At 42.1% G+C, this 13,880-nt stretch overlaps 1 protein-coding gene across 3 annotated transcripts in view; it reads left to right on the top strand.

Moving 5' to 3' along the window:
• KLHL6 (kelch like family member 6) overlaps nucleotides 1-13,880 on the top strand; it is a 115,340-nt gene that overhangs the window by 83,930 nt on the left and 17,530 nt on the right. For all 3 annotated transcript variants that reach the window (XM_077879823.1, XM_077879824.1, XM_077879822.1), the window contains one exon: nucleotides 10,472-10,921. In XM_077879823.1, coding sequence (XP_077735949.1) covers nucleotides 10,472-10,921 — 450 coding nt within the window. The remainder of the gene's footprint in view (nucleotides 1-10,471; nucleotides 10,922-13,880) is intronic.

Here is a 13,880-nt window from a genome sequence, read left to right as displayed (position 1 = left end):
GATCTGTATGGACGAGGTAGCCATGTGGTCAGTGGCTGACCCTGATGGCTGGGTTGGCTTCTGAGCTTACTAATATCTGGATCATAGTATATAAATATTTCTTGAATCAATGAAGGTATATATGTTCCCCTTTTCATTACTAGCTGAGTATGAAGACTACCTCAGAAACTGCTCAAGACCCCATTGAGAAATTGCCTGACCTACTTTAAGAGGACACCAGAAGCCCACTCCTGGCTTTAAGAAATGTTGTAGGAAGGAAGTATTCCACAGGTTAATACTAATAATTGTTTCATTTTTAAGCACCAACTAAATTCCAGGCACCTAGCAAAAGCAGGTCTCATTACTATATGTTATAGATGAACTTCTGTTGTCATTGACAGGGACCCACAGATTATATCTACTGAATATCAGAATAGTCAGTTGATTTAAGCAAGGAAACTAGCCCAACTATTTCTTTGCTATTATCTTTTTAAATTTTTTATTTTTTTAAAGATTTTATTTATTTATTCATGGGAGAGACAGAGGCAGAGACACAGGCAGAGGGAGAAGCGGTCTCCTTGCAGGGAGCCCAACGTGGGACTTGATCCCCGGGTCTCCAGGGTTACACCCTGGGCTGAAGGCAGCGCTAAATGGCTGAGCCACCCAGACTGCCCCTCTTTGCTATTATCTAGATAAAATCAATCTGTGACTGATGGCATGGTCTCCCGCATACCAGTGTTGCCTTTTGGACATTGTAAGTGATAAGAAATTAGGGTTAATCTCCTAGTCCATGACAGTGATTGTTGTGCCTTTCAGAACATTCACTATGTGGCCACTCTTTTGCCTGTACTGTTTCATTTAAAATGAGGTAGGTATTTTTACTCCCCATTTAGAGATAAGAGAAATACAATTCAGGGACACCTGGGTGGCTCAGTGGTTGAGCTTCTGCCTTTGGCTCAGGGCGTGATCCCGGAGTCCACGGATTGAGTCCCACATCGGGCTCCCTGTATGGAGCCTGCTTCTTCTTCTGCCTATGTCTCTGCCTCTCTCTGTGTCTCTCTCATGAATAAATAAATAAAATATTTTAAAAAGAGAGAAAAAAAATACAATTCAGTGATGTAAAGTAAATGTTCAAGGTTTCATGGCTAATGAGAGAGGGGCCTGAATTTCACTCCTGTCTGCTAATGCTAGCTGGTGTATTCTCCACTACATATATTGCATCCATTCCTTGGAGCTAGGCCTAAAATAAGCCATGAGGGCAGCCCCAGTGGCACAGCGGTTTAGTGCTGCCTGCAGCCCGGGGTGTGATCCTGGAGACCTGGGATCGAGTCCCACGTCGGGCTCCCTGCATGGAGCCTGCTTCTCCCTCTGCTTGTGTCTCTGCCTCTCTCTCTCTCTCTCTCTCTCTCTCTCTCTCTCTGTCTCTCATGAACAAATAAATAAAATCTTTAAAAATAAATAAATAAAACAAGTTGTGATCCTGAAGGCAGCAGGGGCTGGCAGCAGCCTCAAAGAGGGCTGCCCAGTGGAAATCTGGAAACCAGTTGGGCCCTGTAACTGCGTTAGGGGGTGAGACTGGCACAGCTGCCATCCCTCATGCCTAACTCCCTCTGGGGAAACTAGGACTGTTGAGGCCACCAGCTGTCCCCATCTCAACAGTGAGCCTGCTGCTGTCCACGTGAGACCTCTTTAGTCTTCCCAGTTCTGTGTTTAAGCTTAATGGTTACTCTCTTTTATTTTTAGGTATAACTTACATTTAGTAAAATGCACGCATCTTAAGTGTATAGTTTTTTTTTATTTTTTACACGTGTTTGGAGCCATGTAACCACCACCCAGATCAAGTCCAAGAACATCCTTGGCATCCCAGAAAGTTCTCTGTGCCCTCCTGAGGTAGTACCTCCCCGTGGATAACTATCACTCTAGCATCTGTCACCACACGTTTGTTTTGCCTGTCTGAATTTCATATTGTTCTTGAGTTCTAATTAGTAGAGGGTCTAACTCATAGGTTAGAAACCCAGGTGTGCAAAGATAAAGCCATGACTTAACCTATTCTTTTTCCATTTTTAAAGATTTTATTTATTCATGAGAGACACATAGAGGGAGTCAGAGACATAGGCAGAGGGAGAAGCAGACTCCCTGTGGGGAGGCCGAGGTAGGACTCGATCCCTGGACCCTGGGACCACAACCTGAGCTAAAGGCAGTCACTCAACCACTGAGCCACCAAGGTGCCCCTAACCTACTATTTTTCTAACTTTGAACTTAATCTGTATCCTGAGCTTCCCATTCTACCAGTGATAGAAATTGTAGTCAACTTATAGGCATCTCACTTCAGGAAAGCTTCATTAACTTAGAATATGGCTTGCTTACATAGTTACAAGGGGTTTTTACAGAATGCCAGGACATAGTAGAAAGAGGCATCTGGTCCAGGCTTACCATGGTTATTTGCATCACTGGTGCATGCTGGCACCTGGTAGAGCATCTGTGTTTCCATCAGTCTCCCTCTGATCGTTGACACCCACCCCTGCACCCTTGCATCAGCTGAAAATCCTCAGGCCCACCTGATTCTGGCCCTCAGTCTCTGTGGGGTCACTTTGCATTCTCTTTGTCCCATTTGCAAGGCTTCCTCAGGACTTCCAGTCCTCTCAGCGACTTTTGTGTCCTTATCAAGGACACACAAGAAACTTCCATTTACTCTCCTGGGCCAATGTGGAACTATAGGGAGCTTGGGCTTTATTATTCTCAATACTTTCCATAAGAGGAAACTGTGGCTCACAGAGAGTTCAGATCATCAAAGAGTGAAGCTATGATCTGAGGCCTAAGCCAGAACATACCTGCCACCCACCATTACCCCCAAAGCCTCAAAAGCAAGGATTTGCACTGAGCTTTCAAACCACAGAGCAATCCAGCCAGACCCCAGAGCAGAGTGTAGGAGTGGAAAAAAGTTCTGGTTCTGAAGGAGGTGGCATTGAACTGGACTTCATAAAATGGGTAGGATTTTAACAAATGGCAGCTGGGTTGGAGGAAACGTATTCTAGGCAGAGAGGACTTGTAAGCAGAGACTAAAGTTTCCACCTGCTCTACCTGCTACTTTATATATTACAGCTGTCTGCTCATGGACCTGCTTCTCAGGACGTGGCTTTACTTAGATGACCTACTGCTTCTGTAACCACCCCCTAACCCATATCCTGAGCATCAAACATGTCCCAGACACAGTTATTCCATTTAATCCCTCCCTAGCCTTCATCCTGTCCCTGGGATGAATCACACAGCTCCAGCTCTGGCACTTGCCCCTTGAATCTTAGTATGGCCTATGTGGTCTCCCCCTTCATTATGTGCTGCTGGCCTGTTGGGGGCCCCACTAGCTCCTCTGCAAATTCAGAGGCTGTCTGCTGCCTGAATCTTGACCAAACTTCCCACACCCTTTCCTTTCCCACTGATTCCACTTCTGAGGTCAATCTACCTCTACAGTTGTACCTGTCCCCCAGCACCTGCCCCACCTTAGTGAGTAGGCCTTTTACAGGTCTTCCTACCCACCCCACCGAGCTTCTAGGGACCAGCAGACCCCTTGGCCAAGTCTAGAGCAAAGACTGAAAGTTTGGAGGGAGCAGAAGGCATCCTGGGAGTTGGGGGCACATATTCCCCTTGCTCTAAAGTAGATATATCACCTGAGAAAGAGGGAAAGGGGCAGGGATGGAAGATTCAGATCAGCAGTAATTTACAGTTTTTAAGTATGAAGACTTCTCTTTTTCTGGTGGGGGTGTGTGACAGAGAAAGAATCTTAAGCAGGCTCCACACCCAGTGCAGAGCCATACATGGGGCTTGATCTCACAACCCTAAGATTATGACTCGAGCTGAAATCAAGTCAGACACTTAACCAGCTGAGCCACTTGGATGCCTCTGAAGACCTCTCTTTAACAATCAGTACATACCCCATAGGAGAACAACTTTACTTTTCATAACTATTATCTGAGAAGAAAAATGATGACAATGGGTCATGAATTCACAAACACTTTCAAATGATTTTGATTTATTAATCTCATCAACAAATCATATACCTTTCACATACACTGATTTGTTGAACTTGGAGGTAAGAATACCCATGTCTTTATACACCCTTTGCAATAATTGTATGGTCACTTAGGGACTCTGGTCAATGGAATTGCTGATTTGGGCCAAAATAGGGCTTCAGTTTCCCTGAATGGATTTGAAGGCGTCTCTAGGGAGATGTGGAATTACATTGGTCAAATCTGTTAAGACTTCATATTCTGGAGAGCATGACGGGAAGCTGAGGAGGGGCAGTGAAGATGGGGAGCAGGGGTATATTCTCATTGAGGTAGACACTTCTCATGGGAACTGCAGCCATGTCTCAAGTGGTTTCTTTGATTGTATTTTTAGTCTCCCTATTCAAGAGTCAGGTGCCTGACTGTAACCTTTTGCTCACATGTCCCCTCAAACAGGAAGCTAGCTGTCTGTTGCCATTATCTGTCATCGCTCTGCTTTAATAAACAAGTTCATGTGTCATTAGGACAGGCTGAGAAAGAAAATTTATGCTAAAGTCCTAAGTAATCTTGAATATGAAGAAACAAAAAGCTTATATATTTTAAAGAAAACAAATTCTTGTTCCCATGATTGTCTTACACATCAGTTTCCAAGCCATTGGTTAGGATGCTGCTCTATACTCCTCACACTCAAAAGTGTTTCTTGAAGCATATTTTGGGGGAAATGTAGGCAGCTTGGAGATCCCCACTACCTTTGTCCTCATAAGGCCTCTTCAGACTCTCCTGAAAGTTTGTTAGCTCAACATTGTGACATTATAAAGACAGTGTGATGGCCAGTGAGAAGAGTGAGTTAGCCATGACCCTGAGTGTCATCTGTACCAACTACTGGCTGTATGATCTTAAGCAATGCACTTCACTCTTTGAATTCTGTTTCTTCCTCTGCGCAAATAGTCTGTACTAATACCTACCTTATTATAACTTGTTAAATAAAATATATTCATTAAAAAATAAAATTAGTTTAATTGAAAAATGGATGGGAAAGTGTCTAGCACAGATCATGGTACATACTAGGTACCTGAAAACTATTTTCCTCCTCTCTCTTTTCTTTCCTTCTTTTGGCAGAGTTTATGCTAGGTGCTGTTAGCATCTGCCCTTGAGATGCTTGACAGGGGAAAAATGTGATCAGTGCTCCACAGAGGGGCAAATAAGTTGCTCAGTGGAGTACAGAGGAAGGAGGAATTGATTCCATGTTGGGCAACTGGAGAAGCCAAAAAAAAGGAAGTAGCTCTTAAGAAAGAACTTCATGAATAGGTAGGATTTCTCCATTTCTTTTCCCTTCCCTTCTTTGATTCTCTTCTTTTGTTCTTAAGCAAGTATTGATATTGATCCAGAATTAAAAATGTCCAAAAGCAGGGAAGGCTTAAAGCACAGCCTAGTTAGAACTCTCTGGTCTTGTCAGCTTGGCTTTTGCTCTTGTGTTGGCTTTTTCCTTGGGTTCATGGATAATAGAGAGCAGATCACAGTGTCTCCTGCAAACTCAATTTCAAAGAAACTGCCACATGTGTAAACATCTGTTTGCAAACCATTATAGGGCTTCACAGACTCTGGAGCCCATCTGTCAGTCCCAGATTTAACACTTTGAATGAAGAAAGCAACCCTGTGTAGATAAGGTGATGGTCATGGTACTCTTTCCGCGCCCCCCTTTCTTTTTTTTCTTTTCTTTTCTTTTTTTTGAGTTTACCTTGAAAGGAGCCTTTTCAGTTGAAATTAGGATGATCTATCCTGAGTCCTTTCTTAAAAAGTGGAGCTCTGGGGGGCACCTGGATGGCTTAGTCGGTTAAGTGTCTGCCTTTAGCTCAGGTCATAATCCTAGGGTCCTGGGATCAAGCCCCACATTGAGCCTGCTTCTCCTGCTCCCTCTGCAGCTCTCCCTGCTTGTGTGCTTACTTTCTCTCTCTCTCTCTCTCTCTCAAATAAATAAATAAGTAAGTAAGTAAGTAAATAAATAAATAAATAAAATCTTAAAAAAAAAAAAAAAGTGGAGCTCTGGAGTCAAACTTCCCTGGGCAAGGAGAACAGGATTTTAGGCAGATAGTGATGAAGGAGAAAGCTGGTCCAGGCTGATGAAACAGCATGAGTACAAAAAGGGACAGGCAAGCTTAGGAATATTGGGGGAAAGGTGAGTACACAGGTTGACTGTATATATCAGAGAGAGTCCTGGTGACAGTGCACAGGGGTAGGAATAAGGCTATATCTTCACTTTTAAGCAGAGAAATCACTGAACTTTGCTACATAGCATTTATCACAGTTATAATTTGGCACTGTGTGATTATTTGATTAACGTCTGCCTTCCCCACTTGTCTGTAAGGTCCAATGAGCACAGGCACTGCATTTCTTTCTGCTCACCTCTATACTCCCAGCACTGGTTGATGGCCTGCTACATAACAGATGTTCAGTACACATTCTGGAAATTTTTAAAAAAATATTTATTCATGAGAGACACACAGAGAGAGGCAGAAATATAGGCAGAGGGAGAAGCAGGCTCCCTATGGGGAGCCTGATGTGGGTCTCAATCCCAGGACCTCAGAATCATGCCCTGAGCCAAAGGCAGACTCCCAACCATTGAGCCACCCAGGCATCCCCACATTCTGGAAATTAACAGGTGGATGAAAGAGGGTATTAACAGTTTCTGGATGGGGAGGGACACTTTAGAACAATGTTTATAACAAATGTGAGCTCCATTACTTGCTTTGATTCTTTTCCATGGTTTCCTTTTTTGCTTATCAGTAGTCATCAAGCAAGGGTAGGAATTAACACCTTGTCGGCCAAGCCTTCCTTTGGCAGATCAGATTATTGGAGCTCTCCATGGTGAAGTGTGCAAATCATCATTGGCGTCTGTTAAGCCCTTGTCCTGTGCACACACTATTTAACCTGAAGTAGCTTGAAATGGTCTAAAACATGCATTTTGGGAATTGGATGAGACTGGCTCAGATTTTAGTTCTACCTCTGGTTAGCTATAAGTTTCTGAGGAAATTACCTCCCTTCTCTGGACAACTCCTTATCTATAAAACAGGAATGATAATAAATACCTACTTTATAGTATTGTGAGGATTCAATTATCTGGGTAATATACAGGGGCTGGCATATAAGAAGTGTTCTTTGCTTTTTACATTTTTAAAATTTTCTCATTGTGTACTTGAAAAATCACAAGGAGGTTTTTTTTTTTTCTTCTGATTTTAAAAGCAACCCCATTTTGGGGCGCTTGAGTGACTCGGTTGGGCGTCCACCTCTTGATTTTGGCTTGGGTCATGGTCTCAGGGTCATGGGTTCATGCTCTGTGTTGGAATCTGCACTGGGCCTAGAGCCTGCCTGGGATGCTCTCTCTCCCTTTCCCCCACCCTCCCCACTCCTGCGCTTTCTCTCTACCAAAAAAATAAATAGATAAATAAAATAAAAATAAAAAAGAAACTTCATATGCAGTGTAGAGCATTTATTCTAAACAGCAAAGTTTATAAAAGACAAATTAATAACTTTATCTCTAAAACTGCATTTGAGATAAACATGGATAGTATTTTGATATGTTACCTTCTAGTGTTTTCTCTGTTCACAAAAAAATTTATTTTATTCATTTATATTTATGAGAAAACTGTATTTTAAATAGGTGATTCTGTCACATGGCACACAATGCAAGGGAGTACAAATAGGTGAAAAGTAAGTCTTCCTCTCTACACTGTCCCCAGCTACCAGCTGCCCTCCCCAGAGACAGCCACTGTTACCAGGTTCTTAGGTGGTCTCCCAGAGACAGTTTACATATTTAGAAAATCTATTTAATTTTCATATCATCTTCTTCTCACCCAAGCATTGGTATAGCATACCTGCTCTTTGCCCTGGAGGCTGCCTTAAAAATGAGTTCCCTTTTAGAGCTCATAGGTGTCTCTGTGGGCAGGGCCACATAGGGCTCTGGTGACAGGTTCTGAGGCTTCAGCAAGGCTTCGTCTCAGTTGTATATTTTTACTCTTTGAACTGAAAATCTGCAAACAACTAAACAGATGTTAGAATTCTCAGTCTCAACCGTTTCTACAGTTGTTCATGCGAGGAATATATCTGCAGGCAATGGCTGAGGCCAGGAGACACAGCAGTCTGAGGCAGAATTCAAGCTTTTCTAACATTTCATTGACCTTCAGTCAATGTTTTTTAAACCGACTATTGGAACCAGTGTTCTGACATGGAAATATAATATGTTGCAATTGGGATTCACCCAACGTTCAGAGATGTGGGTCCCCTAGAATGCTCTGCAGTGAAGGTGAGAGCCTAAATCGATATGGTTCACTCTAAGAGCAGCCCTGCCCCACCCTTCAGGCCCCACAACCATACCACCCTCAGGTCATCATAGAAGTGCTTCCTCTGCAGGCTGTGCCCCTTCCGTTGTGGGTCTTTCCCATCCAAATTCTCACTGGGCCCTGCCTTCAGACCAGCCCTCCCCACCATGTCCTCTCCACTCAGCCTTCCTCTTTCCCTTCTGTTAATTCATCAACCCACAAACACTGAGAACTTGACCCTTTACTGGCCCAGGGGACAAGGGGGGAGGATAGGAAGTTGGACTTGTTCAAAGCTAAGCTCTAGAGAGCAATGAGTAAGAATGAACTGATGCATTTGAATATTGTACAACTGAAACTAGTAAAACACTGTATGTTAACTATATTGGAATTAAAATTTAAAAACAATAAGAAAAGAATGAACTGATGGATTTTAGACATCTCAACTGTAAAATGAATATTAAATAATATAATGGACATGACAGTGCTTTGTAAATGGTTAAATGCTATATAAGCATATGGGACTTATATTTTCATGAGGATGATGATAATTTAAAACAAAGACATAGGGACACCTGGGTGGCTCAGTGGTTGGGCGTCTGCCTTCGGCTCAGAGCATGATCCTGGGATCCAGGATCGAGTCCCAATTGGGCTCTTTGCAGGGAGCCTGCTTCTCCCTCTGCCTGTGTCTCTGCCTCTCTCTGTGTGTGATTAAATAAATAAAATCTTTATTTTATTTTTTTTAAAGATTTATTTATGATAGAGAGAGAGAGAGAGGCAGAGACACAGGCAGAGGGAGAAGCAGGCTCCATGCCGGGAGCCCGACGCGGGACTCGATCCCGGGACTCCAGGATCGCGCCCCGGGCCAAAGGCAGGCGCCAAACCGCTGAGCCACCCAGGGATCCCCCTAAATAAAATCTTTAAAAAATAAAAATAAGTAAAGACATAGGAGCCAACAATTTTTACAAATGAATGTTTAAGTTACGAAAGTGCTACTTACTCATTTTAGGGGATTTTTAAAGTATGTAAAAAAAAAAAGTAAGGGAAATTCTCAGTCTTATTAGAAAATATGGTACCTTATGTTACTTATGCAATGTCTTCCCTTTCTACCCCTGCAGGACTGTTTCTATGGGAGGATTATTTTTCCCTTGACTATAAATTTTGCCATGTAACTTACTCTGGCCAATTAAGTGTGTGTAGAGATGGCATGTGCAACTTCTGAGCTAAAGTGTTAAAATTAAACGCCTTATGTGGCTCTGCCATCTCTTTTCTCCCTATGTCACCAGACTGGCATATCTCAGCTAAGAAATTTTCTGTTATTCGGGGTCTTAGAATGAAGATCCCTGTAGGACATGGAATGTGAGTGAGACATAATCATTTATTCTCGTCAGCACCTGAGATGTGGGGGTTGTTATTGCAGCATAAATTGTCCTAAGATCCCTGATATACCGAGACATAATACCTGTCAGTATTTTGGTGTGTACCCTTCAGTCTTGTTTCTATGCCTATGTTCCATATTTTTTATAAAAATAAGATCATAGTGTACCTATGATTTTATGAAGTGCTTTTCTCATTTCATCTTCAAATATTTTAGTATGTATCTCTAAAAGACAAGGATTCTTCTTGAAACATAATCACAATACCAGTATCACATTTAAAATGAATAATAATCCAAATAAGGATCCAAATAAGGTCCATACATTGCACGAGTTTGTTGTATCTCTTCCATGTCTTTTCACTTTTAGGTTCCTCCTCCCTGTCTCTCTCTCTTTTCCCCTTATGATGTGCTTATTGAAGAAACTGAACTAGTTATTCTGTAAAGTTTCTCACAGTCCAGATTTTGCTGATTGTATATTCCCATGGTGTCATTTAACATACTCCTCTTTCTGCTATATTTCTTGTAAATTGCTGATTAAATCTAGAGGCTTGGTCAGATTCAGTAAGATTCTTAAACTCAATACATTAGGAACATTTTCTATATCCTTTAACAATCTTTTTTACTTGTATTAGTGATTACAAAGTTGTGGAAAATAAGAATGTAGCATCATTTCTTTAGCAAGCTGCTATCGTCAGCCATTTGGGTTGTTCCAATTTTTTGCCACTCACACAACTCACTGACAAGGCTCCCTGTGGACTAATGGTTTTCTGGCCTGATTTGCCTCCCTTCTGTTCCTTTAGTTCCTGCGGATGGTGGATGCCTGTGCCAGCTTCCTAACAGAAGCCTTGAATCCAGAAAACTGTGTGGGAATACTAAGGCTGGCGGACACACACTCCTTGGACAGTCTGAAAAAGCAGGTTCAAAATTACATCATTCAAAACTTTGTGCAAATTCTGAACTCCGAAGAGTTCCTCGAACTTCCCGTGGACACTCTGTACCACATCTTGAAGAGTGATGACCTTTATGTGACAGAAGAGGCTCAGGTGTTTGAGACTGTGATGAGTTGGGTCCGGCACAAACAGTCAGAACGGCTCTGCTTGCTCCCCTATGTACTTGAGAATGTGCGCTTGCCACTTCTGGACCCATGGTACTTCGTGGAGACAGTGGAGGCAGATCCTCTTATCAGGCAGTGCCCAGAGGTCTTCCCACTGCTTCAGGAAGCCAGGATGTATCACCTTTCAGGCAATGAGGTGAGTTGACAAAGTGTGACACTGTAGTTAAGGAGTGAAGTAAAGGAGACAGTGGCCTCACCAAAGCATAGGTGTGTACCAATCCTTATGGTATGGAGAAGAAGACACTGTACTGTTTATGGTTTGAGGCAGGCAGTTCCAGAAGCCCTGTATTTCTGATCTGTAAAATTACTACATCATAAACAGCTACTGAGAGGACGGAGTGAGATAGGAAATTCTGTATCTCTCATGAAGACATGAGTGATTCCCTATCTCACTCAGCACCATGCCTGGCACATCATCCTCTTCCAAGTGCATAAGGGTGGTGATTGGTGGGGGTGACACACAGGACAGAATGTGCCCTGTCCAGTTGCCATTCCAGAGTAGCTTTCCTACTTTGCCCACTCTGGAGAACCTCAAGTCTCATGGATATCCTGTGACGTTACCTTGGTTCTGTCATTTCCTTCCTGAATTTCTGAAAAGTCCTCAAAACTCACCTTCCTGCCCTCAGTCTGGCCTCCTTTCAATTCATTCACCAACTGGATGATCTAAAACTCAGACCAATTATTGTTTCTTGGGCTTACCCTCTGACTCCTGACTTTCAGGGTAAAGCCCACACGCTTCCTGCCTGAGCTCCCAGAGCCTTGTCTTAATACTTCACCTCCCACCCACTTCTCTAGCTCCATCTCCAACCTTTCCCTCCTGCTAAGCTCCTACTAATGAACTCCTTGCAGTTCCCCAAAGTGAATGTGCCTTTTTATCCACTAATGCAGGTGCTGTTCAGGTGCCTTTTTCCCCTCTTCATCTAGTTGATTTCTACTCCAGCTATATCTCTCTCTTTCTCATTGTACCTAGTGCATTGCTCTATCATAGCACCAACCGCTACATGGTAACCATTGACTTCCTTCCTTATAAACATCTTTATACTGGGAGCTTGTTATGGTCAGAAATATGTCTTACTGTACTTTTCATCTCCAGACCTTAGAAGACTCCCTGGTATAGAGTAAGCAGTTGGTAAATGTTTGTTGAATGAATAAATGAGTACCAAGATGATGAATATACATATCATTTGGATGTACCAGATTCTCCTTAACAATTTCTGAAGAAATGTTTTATTCAAAACTTCATAAAGACAAAAATAGTCTTAGTGGAGAGAAACAAACCCATCAGGAAATAATAATATAGGGACAGTGTGTTAAGTTTATACACATGAACATACACACCTATATAGCACTGTACAATAGTTCTGAGATTGGCTACCAAACCTTCATTAATATATTTTTTTAAAGATTTTATTTATTTATTCATGATAGTCACAGAGAGAGAGAGAGAGGCAGAGACACAGACAGAGGGAGAAGCAGGCTCCATGCAGGGAACCTGACGTGGGATTCAATCCCGGGTCTCCAGGATCACGCCTTGGGCCAAAGGCAGGCGCTAAACCGCTGCGCCACCCAGGGATCCCTTCATTAAGATATTGATAGAAATCCTAGCCACAAGTGGTTTAGGAATTGTCTGTCTGAGGCCCCTGGAGCCTCATCCTTTTCTTGTGTGTCCTTTTCTAGTTCTGTGTTGTCCTCAATTCAGTTCTGTGTTTGTCATCAATTCACTCTGCAAATATATCCTTAAATGTTTGGTAGAATTTACCAGTGATACTATCAGAGTCAGGAGAGTTTTGTTTTGTTTTGTTTTTTTAGATTTTATTTACTTACTTTAGAGAGAGATTGAGAATGCAAGTAGGGGAGGGAGAGCAACAAGCCGACTTCACACGGAATGGGGAGCCCAAAATGGGGCTTGATCTTAAAACCCTGAGATCATGACTGCAGCCGATGTCAAGAGTCCAACACTCAACTGACTGAGCTACCAAGGCATCCCAGGAGTTTCCTTTATGAGGTTTTTAACTACAAATTATATTTCTTTAATAGATACAGGGCTATCTATTTCTTCTAGAATGTACTTTGGTAGTTTGTGTCTTTCAAAGAATTTCCCTGCTTCGTAGAAGTTGTGGAATTTATTAGCATAAAGTTGCTCACAATATTCCTTTATTATCCTTTTGATATCTGTAGGATCTATAGTGATGTCACATCTCTCACTCCAGATATTCATAGTTTGTGTCTCCTCTCTCTTTTTTCTGATCAGTCTAGTTAGAGGTTTATCAATTTTATCAGTTTTTTCAAAGAAACAGCTTTTGGTTTCATTTGTTTTTATGATTTATTTCATTTATTTGTATTCTGATGTTTTAAAGTATTTTATTCATGAGAGACACACAGAGAGAGGCAGAGACATAGGCAGAGGGAAAAGCAGGCTCCCTGCAGGATCCCATAACTCTGGGATCATGACCTGAGCCAAAGATAGACAGACGCTCAACCACTGAACCACCCAGATGTCCCTATATTCTGATCTTGAATTATTTTTTCTCTGCTTACTTTTGTTTACCTTTATTTTTTTTAAGTGGAAGCTGAAGTCATAGATTTGAGAACTTTTCTTTTTTTTCTAGTATTGTCAGTAGTACTATAAATTTCCCCCTTATACTACTTCAACAGTATCCCATATATTTTAATAAGCTATACTTATACTATGTATGTATTTTTTGCAAATAAATTCTGAATACCAACTATATGCACCAGGCACTACAAAAACAGTCTCTGCCTTGTGAAATTTATTGTCTGTCAGAGAAGTCCAGATACTAAGCAAATGAACGGTGATGAGTAGACTGATGGAGGGAATCCAGGCAACCATATGAGTCCTACCCTATGCTGGGTATATGGGTTGCTGGCAGATGGCTCAGAACTGTGTAGCAAAGCCCTCATAAAACTGCAGATAGTGTCTGCCTCTGCAACTGATCTCAGTTCAGCATTTAAAGTACAGAGTCTTGATCAACTACACTTCCAGTATTCTAGCTATTTTTATTTCTGCTTCCTGTTTCCTAAGTCCCCGAAATGCAGGTGATAAAGATTTTCTGCTGATGTAAAATATCTCTGCT

This window comes from Canis aureus, chromosome 31 (assembly GCF_053574225.1).
Source record: "Canis aureus isolate CA01 chromosome 31, VMU_Caureus_v.1.0, whole genome shotgun sequence".
NCBI lineage: Eukaryota > Metazoa > Chordata > Mammalia > Carnivora > Canidae > Canis > Canis aureus.
The sequence above is the reverse complement of the archived record's forward strand: the minus strand, read 5'-3'. Positions and strand labels throughout refer to the sequence as shown.